Here is a 9,894-nt window from a genome sequence, read left to right on the forward strand (position 1 = left end):
ATGTGTAATTTCCCATCCAGAGCCTGAGGTGTCACTGAATGGTTTGATCAACAAAACTTTTATGAAAATCTTTTCTGATATCTTACTGATAACGTTCCTTTTTTGTCAAATTTTAAATTTGATTGAAACAATATTCTCAAATACTGCGAAGTTGAGTTTTTGGCTTAGCCCTGGAACTTATATTGTATAACGATCAAATCCTTCTAACTGTACTAGAAACTTATCCGGGTTAGTTTGGGGTTTATAGCACGAATATCAGCTTGTAACACCCTTCCTATGAATCACTTCATCGTCGAAACATTTATAATTTGGTTCCTTTGGGTACATAATTGTACTTTAAAAATGGACTTTGGAGTCAGAATACTACTCTGTATACCTTCAATAGGGAACTGCCTCATGAACAAGCCTCTGCACCCAAATTACAAAGACTGCTTTACTTAAAAACTTAAACCGACAACGCTTTTTTTATTTTTCTGCTTTAGGTTTCTGCAGCATTGGCGGGTAACCTTGGTGACAATGTCGACGCCACTTCTATCGCTGCCCTTGGCAACGAAAGCACCGGCTTGTCCACGGGTCAGATCAACATGATAAAACCACAGGACCTGCTGGCCGCCCTCAGCACTCTCAGCGTTGTGATGGGCTGGAACCATGGTCAGGCCCAGGCCATTATCCTCTCTCTCATGTCGTCAGGGGTCATGCAGGTATGGCTGCTGTGTGTCATTGTATGTTTTTAAAGTCTAAACGGTCAGTGAGCACACCACTCAGACTAAAGCTTTCTCATCTGTGTGCGTGCTCTGTGTCTTTGCATCCCCTTCAGATTAACAGTTCGTCATCGTTAGTCATGCTGGGCTCTCTTGTCGTGGGAATCCCCTCCTCAATTTATGGCAGCATCAGTGGCGCCCAGCTGATCGCTGCGTCCCAAAATCCCTCATTCCTGGCACACTTCATGTCCGCATCACAGGTCATCCGGCAGACCTTTGTCACTCAGGTATGAAAAGCTTTGATTTCGTTTCAAGATTGTATTTATATAGATTAAAATGTAATTGTTGCCCCATAAGATATATCCGCAAGTGTTTTTTGTTTGTTTGTTTTTTACTACTATTATGCTACGTTCAAAGTCAAAGCGTTAACATTTCTTTCCCACCCCATGCTTCAATTGAATATTAGCTGATGCTACGAATGACAAGGGCCCTCATTTAGACCACTTTATTTTGCTAAACTCCAGTGGTTTAACCTCTTACCTTGCTGCAGTGATGTAGAAGTGTACTTTTGGACAGCGTGACATTACTGTTGGGTGGGGTCACAGGTGCAAAAAGCACACACACACACACACACACACACACAGGTGAAATGAACCATTTAACCACAGAGGGCAATGAAACACATATTGAACTCACCTCCTATTTCCTCACACCCAGATCATAACAGTGAACAGCAACAGTGAGACGATCATACAGAACGTTCCAGATGATCTAGCCACCGAGATCCCTCGTGCTACGCTGGTGGGCTTCACAAGCATCTCCAGCGTTATCACCACACTCAACGGAAAGAAATGGAAAAAGCAGCAGGTAGGAGGGAACCAACACACTAAAACACACACTGTTGCACTAAACACACCTAATGGATAGGATCTTGTTACATACGTTTTGCTTCTTCTGTTTTAGGCTGAGATGTTCTTTAATGTAATAGCTGCGGAAAGTGCGACCACAACCCTGGGAAGTGCAAACAAGTGAGTTTTCCAGCAAGAAATAGTTGACACAACATAACCAGTCAGGGTTTCAATATGTACATAAAACACATTGTCTTTGTGTGTGTGTATAGTTTGTCATCCTCAGTGCTGCAAGGATTCACGTGCACCAGTGTGAGGACTGTTACAAAGGTGCAGATCAGGAGGCTGGTCAAAGCTTGTCGGAGGAGAGGCAGGAACAGGGTCAAGCTGGTGGAGACTCAGGTGAGAGAGCAGGAGTGTGTGTGTGTGTGTGTGTGTGTGTGTGTGTGTGTGTGTGTGTGTGTGTGTGTGTGTGTGTGTGTGTGTGTGTGTGTGTGTGTGTGTGTGTGTGTGTGTGTGTGTGTGGGTTGCAGACGTTCAGAAATGTTCTCTGTTTTAACTAAATGAATCATCACTGCATCTTTTCAACCTGCAAATAACAACCGTTGAACAGTAACAGTATTTTATTCATTGTGCTTATTAGTTTTATTTGTTTAAATTGTTTTTTCTGAATTTTAAATTGTTGTTTTGCTTTTAAATTGTTTACCTGCATTATGTACAGCACTTTGTTTCAGCTGTGGTTGTTTTAAAGGGCTTTATAAATAAAGTTGAGTTGAGTAACAGAGTTAAAGGTTCTCCGAGGAACTTTCAGTTTGTGTAAATTGTTGCATTTCCTTTGGACAAAAGTGTTTTTACTGTGCCAGCTGTTGTTCCTGGATGACTGTACCCATGACAAAGGCATAAAGAAAACTATTTGAGAATAGCATTGTTTCAGAAATATTAAAAAGTTCCACATAGCACCTTTAAATAAAGAATTGACGACTTGCTTCTCCTGCCAACAGCTGACCTGCATGTTCAACCACATTAAAGGAGACTCAGATGTAACCAGCTTCGACCTCTATCCTCCTGACGTGCTGCTGTACTATGAGTGAGTTAAGAATGAACTTTTGAATGACTTTGGAATGAGTTGTATTAAAACAACAGAACTGTCCGAACAGTCACCATGTCTCTGCCTCTGTACAGTTACTCCCTGGTGCCACAGGCCAGCTGCAGGTCTTATTTCCAACAGCTGGCAGATGCAGACTTCTCCGTCTTCTCCAGAACCCTCAGCTACAAACGGACCGCTCTGTTTGAAAACAGCAGGAGCTGCCTGGTGAGTCAGGACCTTTTTAATGTGAAGGCCCGATTCGAACACCCATGGATTAGGCCTAAATCAATATTAATGAACCAGATTACTCAGGTATTGTTTGGAATCTATTGGAGTTAACTCTTCGGTTTAAAGAAATCTAAAAGGAAGCAGTTTTAGCATTAATTAGCTAAATGATTGAAAGGACATAAATATAAAAGCCCCTCATGCCAGCCAAATACAACCAACTTCTCAGCAAAGATATTTGTTTCGGAGATAATTTTGCATGCAAAATTTTAAGAGAATTCATCTAATTTACAATTGTTTTGAATCCTTTACCTTTACCAGTGCCACCTAAAGTCTATTGTTTGCTTGATCATTTATTTACTTATTTTACTGAATTTTCAGTGTGTAGAGCAGTAAAAAAAGAAAATAAATTGTGCCTAGAAATCTAATGAAAATGTAAGAAACATCATGTTTCAAACTGTTCATTTAATCTTGTTATAATGAATCTAATTCGTTTTTTTTGTTTTCTAAGGGTATAACAAACACAAGCTTGACTGAAGATAATATATCAGTGTTGGGAAACATGTGCTGCGCTCTGGATGGGTCTTACATCCAGAACTCCCACCCATCCATCTTGGATAAACTCAATAACTGTCCAGATCTCACCAACGCTCAAGCGGCTGCTGTTGAAACTCTACTGCTCAGTGGGAACACTCAGTATGGGTACGTCATATTTTCCGTTTTCAAAACGTCCTAAAAGCCTCGTTGTATGTCCTTGTACAGGGTTAATGCTGATCCTTAAAAAGTATTTATAATCTTAAAATTACATTGAATTCATTAATAAAATAAAAAAAGCCTTAATAGAAATTCAAATGTGTTCAATTAGTCTTTCAAACATCTTAAAAATGACATGGGAAGTAGGATTTTATGAATCATTTTTCTAACTTTGCAATTTTAAAAACAAAAAATAATTGGTCACATTTACTTGTTAAAAAGTATTACATTTTCAAAACTTGTGACATTTGGGCCTCTGACTGATTACAATTATTATTGGCTTTTTAGTTATAGTATATTCGAAATGACCTTAATGATAGAATGACAATTTTATTTTAACTTTTGAAATAGACAATCTTACCAAAACAGGTAAAAAATAAATAAAAATAATAATAATAAAATTATTTGCTTATATTGTAGTTGTATCATGAGTTTTTGTTTCACACTCTTTTTTTTTACACTCTTTGCTTATCCGATAACCAGAGCTCCATCAACGTGGAATAAACAGACCCTGGAGGACCTCGGGATGTTACCGCTGTATTTGTCTTCCGTCTTCTACGACAACTTTGACAAAGTGAGTGACGCATGTAGACAACTGCGTTTCCATTCATCTGTGGCATTACGTCATTGCCACAGATTGGCAGTTGGTCATTTTTTTGGTGTGTGTTTTAATCCTGTGAACAGAAAACAAAGAGGTGGTTGGTGAGATCTGTTAAGAGAATGACAGTGGGCCGAAGAAAGAGGAGGAGGCTGTTGAGACAAATCAGAAAGTCCATCAGGAACAGGTCCCAGCGATCCATAGGCGAGTCATCCTTCATTATCTCTTCCACTATTCGCCTTCCACAAATGTTTTCTCTTCGTCATAATTTTCCAATTTTGTGTTTTAGAAAACGAGTGCACCGTAGGAACGATCACCCAGGTGACCATAAGCGATGACACGTTCCCCTTCGACTACGAGGACGCGACACAGTTCAACTGCTGCCTCAGTGCCACCACTGTTAAAAACAACTTGGAGTCAATCACTGAGAAGGTGGATGAGGAGGACTACCTCAGGATTGTTCTCAGCAAGTTGCGAGAGGTTTGGAATTGGTTTGGAATTGGTTTGGAAATGTATTTTTGAACCGAGCAATAGAGGTTCAGGCTTGTTGGGTCGAGATAGATAGATAGATAGATAGATAGATAGATAGATAGATAGATAGATAGATAGATAGATAGATAGATAGATAGATAGATAGATAGATAGATAGATAGATAGATAGATAGATAGATAGATAGATAGATAGATAGATAGATAGATAGATAGATAGATAGATAGATAGATAGATAGATAGATAGATAGAGAGATAGATAGATAGATAGATAGATAGATAGATAGATAGATAGATAGATAGATAGATAGATAGATAGATATGCCTAAAATAACTTATAATAAAAAATTAAATTTAGTATTAAAGTATTACATTTCAATTATAAATGCACAAATGCTGTAAGAGTAAGGCTAATTGTACGATTTTATATATTGATGAGTACCCTGTACTGTACATTTTCCTCCTGTGGATCAATAGTCTTATAGTAGGAATTTGAAAGTACTTTGAATTTTAGTGAATTCAAAATTAAAAAATAATCAACATACAAAAATCAGTTTGAGAAAATATCTTCAGTTCAGATATTTAAAAATAAAAAAATATTTTCAAATTGATTTTTATTTTCTTATTTAATATGATTTTTCTAGTCACAGTTAGACATTTACAGTATACAATAATAATGTCCTCCCTGTGTATTCTCACATTTATAGGCTTACAACTCTACCATCCCAGAAGTTCAGGTTCAGGTCTTAGGCCCAGCGTCCCGTGAGGCCACTATTGAAGACATCAATGAGTGGAGCATCATTCAGATCGACACGCTCTCTGCCTTGATGGACTCCTCAAACGGGGAGTGGGACCCAAGCCTGGTGAGCTAAACAAGCAAACGACTAAAGTTAGTCTGTATGTAAGCCTGTGCATTCTCATGAATGAATGTTTCTTCTCGGCCAGGCTAAGGCCATCATCTCTAAGTATCTGAGTCAAGATGGAAACATACTGGGCTCTGCTGAGCTCAATGCCATCGGAGGAACCAACCTGTGCTCCCTCGATGCTGATGTTTTGAGTAACATTTCTCAACAAAGCCTCAGGTAAGAACTCACCCCTGTGTGTGTGTGTGTGTGTGTGTGTGTGTGTGTGTGTGTGTGTGTGTGTGTGTGTGTGTGTGTGTGTGTGTGTGTGTGTGTGTGTGTGTGTGTGTGTGTGTGTGTGTGTGTGTGTGCATGTTTGTGTAGGTAATAAAAGGTAGTAAAAAACTAATCTTAATTACTGCATTTATATCAATCAAGCAAATAAGAAATGATAATTAAATCGCTTATTGTGCTTTCATAATAATGAAAGTTCCCTACACAAAATCTAATTTGGTTTCATTGTGTGTCTATCACACCAAAGTTTTATATGAACAAAATTGCCAGAAAGATGTTATTTTCTTTGTGTGTGTACAGAACTTCTTTTAAAGGGAATAGTTCAATATTTAAATTTTTTGGCTTTTTGCCTCACTCTCCGGCTCAAGAAAAAGGCGGCAGAACCCGTTCTTGTAACTGTGTGTGCATTTTTTTATTTAGAAATGGACAAAGGTCGCTCATCCAGGTTAGCTTAGCTCAAACAGTGGTAGTCAAGCGGAGCAGGTCAAAATATGCTTGTCAGGACTTTTTTATTTACCACATTATGTTGCACTCTATATTCTTACACAATATGTCATTTAAGAACTAAATACATACATGATTGTCAAGTGAACTGCCTTGATTCTAAAATGACATAAAGTGTAAAATATAGAGCGCAAAATAATGTGGTAAATAAACAAATCCTTAGAAGCACACAGGAGCATTAAGTGATGTTGTAAAGTTTCTATTTTGACCTGCTCCCCTTGACTTCCAGTGTAGTCAAAGGGCTAAGCTTACCTGGTTGAGCAGCCTTGCCCATGTTTATATAAAAACAGTTACAGGAACGGTTTCTGTCACCTTTACTTTAGCCGGAGAGTGAGGCAAAAAAAAACTAAAAATGTAAAATGTTGAACTGTCCCTTTAAAGATTCGTGATAAAATTGACTTTTTTATAGATTTTAAGAGAAAGAAAATAAAAGTTTTAATTACAAATACAAAGTTCCCTCAATTAGAGCTCCCTTGAACTTTTGTTAGCAACATTTGAACCCAACGTGGGTCTTCCTCAGGCAGAGAAAATGTAAAATGTTGTTAACAAAGGCTTAAGTTAACGATAGTATTGCTGATATTTTTTGGTATCCAGTACCTACTGAAGTTTGCCTATTTCTGATGTCACACTAATCACTGTTTGTGTCTCCTGCAGAGAGGCAGATGCCTTGACCGTGTCGAACTGCACCACAGAGAAACAGAAAGGACTCTTCAGCATAGCAGAACAAGCATTTGCCGAAAACACTCGCACAACAACAGTCTCTGCTAGCTCATATCAGCTCACACAACCTTATGTCGGTAGGCAAACAAACCAACACGAACATGTACATACATGGAGATCCGTCCTGCATGTAGGCCTACAAACATTTTATTTGAAGACAAACAGTTGACAGTGAACATGTTTATTTTCTGACCTGCAGGGGGTGCAACTTCAAGCTATGTCCGAAGTTTGTCTAGCTCCGGTATCAACATGGACTTGGCTACCTTCACCAGCCTGGATCAGGACGTTATACTGGTCAGTGGTGTGTGTGTGTGTGTGTGTGTGTGTGTGTGTGTGTGTGTGTGTGTGTGTGTGTGTGTGTGTGTGTGTGTGTGTGTGTGTGTGTGTGTGTGTGTGTGTGTGTAGGTAGGCTACTTGTATTGTATTTTTTTTAAATATATATTTTCCCAGTGTTATAAGAAGACATAACAGCTAACAGAATGATTGCCAATGCCAGCTAACAGATCTGATGCTAGTATAGTCTAAGTGTGTGTTTATTTGAACATAAAGATACAACGTCTCTGCTCTGCTCTCCTTAGAACCTGAGTGTTAGTGAAGTTCAAGGTCTTCTTGGCACCAATCTGGCGGATTTGACGTCCTATGAAAACCAAACGGTGGTAAATAACTGGATCAGCAGGCAGCAGCAAACAGATCTTGATGCACTGGGAATTGGGCTTACGGGAGGCAGGGCGACAGGCCCCACCAGCACTCCCGTAACCAGCGCTCCAGTAACCAACGCTCCAGTAACCAGCGCTCCAGTAACCAGCGCTCCTGTTACCAACGCTCCCGTAACCAGCGCTCCTGTAACCAATGCTCCTGTAACCAGCGCTCCTGTTACCAACGCTCCCGTAACCAGCGCTCCTGTAACCAACGCTCCTGTAACCAGCGCTCCTGTAACCAACGCTCCTGTAACCAGCGCTCCAGTAACCAGCGCTCCAGTAACCAACGCTCCCGTAACCAGCGCTCCTGTTACCAACGCTCCCGTAACCAGCGCTCCAGTAACCAACGCTCCCGTAACCAGCGCTCCAGTAACCAACGCTCCCGTAACCAGCGCTCCCGTTACCAACGCTCCCGTAACCAGCGCTCCCGTAACCAACGCTCCTGTAACCAACGCTCCTGTTACCAACGCTCCTGTAACCAGCGCTCCTGTAAACGGTGCCACAGTCGCCACAGCAGGAACTGCTACCACGACAGGTTGGTTTTGAAAAAGTTGCATGTTGTAAAAAACAATATTCAGGTAACAATTTACTATCAATTAAACCCCTGCAACAAAGTTTTCTTTTGTTTTTGTTTTCATGATGTCGTTTTAATTTTTTAATCATGGAAATGCAATGACACTGATTGCTGATCTAAACTGAAACAGATGAATATAGGCCTATTGTAAATATGTATGATTGTAAATGTAGCTCTGATCTCGAAAGTAAGTTTCTGTCTTTGTTTATTTAGGTAGCAGTGGTGCCCGCATACGAGCAGACTCCGGCCTCTCCATCCTTGTTCTGCTTCTGCTCCTCGTCGCTTCTCAGCACATCCTTGTATGAAGAAAAAACATGACTAAATATTTGTTATCGATAAATGTTTGGTTCCATTAACATGAGAAAAATACTCCTGTCAGCATGGGTTACCTTACCTCACACCATAAGTAACATAAAATAGCATTTGCTACATGCTAAATTGTATTGCTTACTATTAAGAAATTTACAATTTGTGTGCAATAACAATTCAGTAGATGTAAATAATGTATTCTTTATAAATTGATCCTTCAGGAGCAAGAATGCGAGCTACAGTCTACACGTAACATATTTTTACTTAACTTTGTATATTTTCCCCTGATGATTCAGTTGTTTTAATTGTTAAAATGAGGGTTTATAAGAAAAAAGCAGGTGATATTATCTGCTGTAATCCTGCTTATCCATTTCGATATATAGGACTTTTATTAAGGCTGGTTTACCTTGAAGATTACCAGCATGCCTGGTGCCATTTTAGATGTAATAAATAAATGCATTTTCAATGTAGTTGCACAGTTAATTTTGAGAGGTTTATAAGTTGTCACAAAATTCTTAAAAATCAAAAGTTTGTCTGAGCTTAGGCTTCTGTATGTGCAAGTGAACAAGTAAGTGAGTAACTTTGTAAAACTCTTAAGGCAGCCAATAACAGTGGAATTAGAGGCATGGGTAGACATATAACAGTTTCGGTGGCAACCATTTTATTTCCATAAGATCCAGTTATATTACATTTTCTGAATTAAACAGTGGTTCATTCCCGGGAGGAACTACTGTCCGTAGTCTGGTATACAAATGAATGTGTTGGAAGTTTAACTCTTAGGGACACCATATCATTATCAATTTTTCTACTTAGGTAAGGTTTAGCATTACATGGAATAGGTTTGGTTTACATTGATTAATCCATTAATGCAATTTAAAAAGTGACAAAAAAAAGTTGTTTAATTCTTAAGACCTTATCGTGACATCTTTAAATGTTTAGTTTTGTCCCAAACTGTACATTCTTCTATCATTAATGAAAAATAAAAACATCCAATAACAACATTTAAAAAGCAAATATTGAGCTTATTTGGTTTAAAAATGTGCACAATGGATTATTCGATTAATCAAAATAATTGACTATTCATTTTCTGTTTATCCAGTATCAGTTATAGGCGCTTATACACGCCGAGTACAGTCTTGCAGGAAGGGCAGGTGTGCTTTGCATCTTTCAGCCGGTCCACACAGAATGGGATGAGACAGCAGCCTAAAACAAAGCTGGAGAGGACAGCAGCTAATGTTAGGATCATCTGTT

General features: G+C 39.1%; 1 protein-coding gene across 1 annotated transcript in view; it reads left to right on the forward strand.

Moving 5' to 3' along the window:
- Positions 1 to 9,627, forward strand: part of mslnb (mesothelin b) — a 34,664-nt gene extending 25,037 nt beyond the window's left edge. The window contains exons 60-76 of the mRNA XM_080028921.1: positions 483 to 701; positions 818 to 988; positions 1,419 to 1,568; positions 1,665 to 1,729; positions 1,822 to 1,951; positions 2,551 to 2,636; positions 2,732 to 2,861; positions 3,373 to 3,563; positions 4,098 to 4,188; positions 4,299 to 4,416; positions 4,502 to 4,692; positions 5,410 to 5,565; positions 5,648 to 5,784; positions 6,997 to 7,139; positions 7,262 to 7,356; positions 7,641 to 8,295; positions 8,548 to 9,627. Coding sequence (XP_079885047.1) covers positions 483 to 701; positions 818 to 988; positions 1,419 to 1,568; positions 1,665 to 1,729; positions 1,822 to 1,951; positions 2,551 to 2,636; positions 2,732 to 2,861; positions 3,373 to 3,563; positions 4,098 to 4,188; positions 4,299 to 4,416; positions 4,502 to 4,692; positions 5,410 to 5,565; positions 5,648 to 5,784; positions 6,997 to 7,139; positions 7,262 to 7,356; positions 7,641 to 8,295; positions 8,548 to 8,639 — 2,820 coding nt within the window. The 3' untranslated portion in view covers positions 8,640 to 9,627. The remainder of the gene's footprint in view (positions 1 to 482; positions 702 to 817; positions 989 to 1,418; positions 1,569 to 1,664; positions 1,730 to 1,821; positions 1,952 to 2,550; positions 2,637 to 2,731; positions 2,862 to 3,372; positions 3,564 to 4,097; positions 4,189 to 4,298; positions 4,417 to 4,501; positions 4,693 to 5,409; positions 5,566 to 5,647; positions 5,785 to 6,996; positions 7,140 to 7,261; positions 7,357 to 7,640; positions 8,296 to 8,547) is intronic.
- Positions 9,628 to 9,894: the final 267 nt, after the last annotated feature.

The sequence above is a fragment of the Ammodytes marinus genome (genome assembly GCF_949987685.1).
Source record: "Ammodytes marinus genome assembly, chromosome: 6".
In the NCBI taxonomy this organism is placed as follows: domain Eukaryota; kingdom Metazoa; phylum Chordata; class Actinopteri; order Uranoscopiformes; family Ammodytidae; genus Ammodytes; species Ammodytes marinus.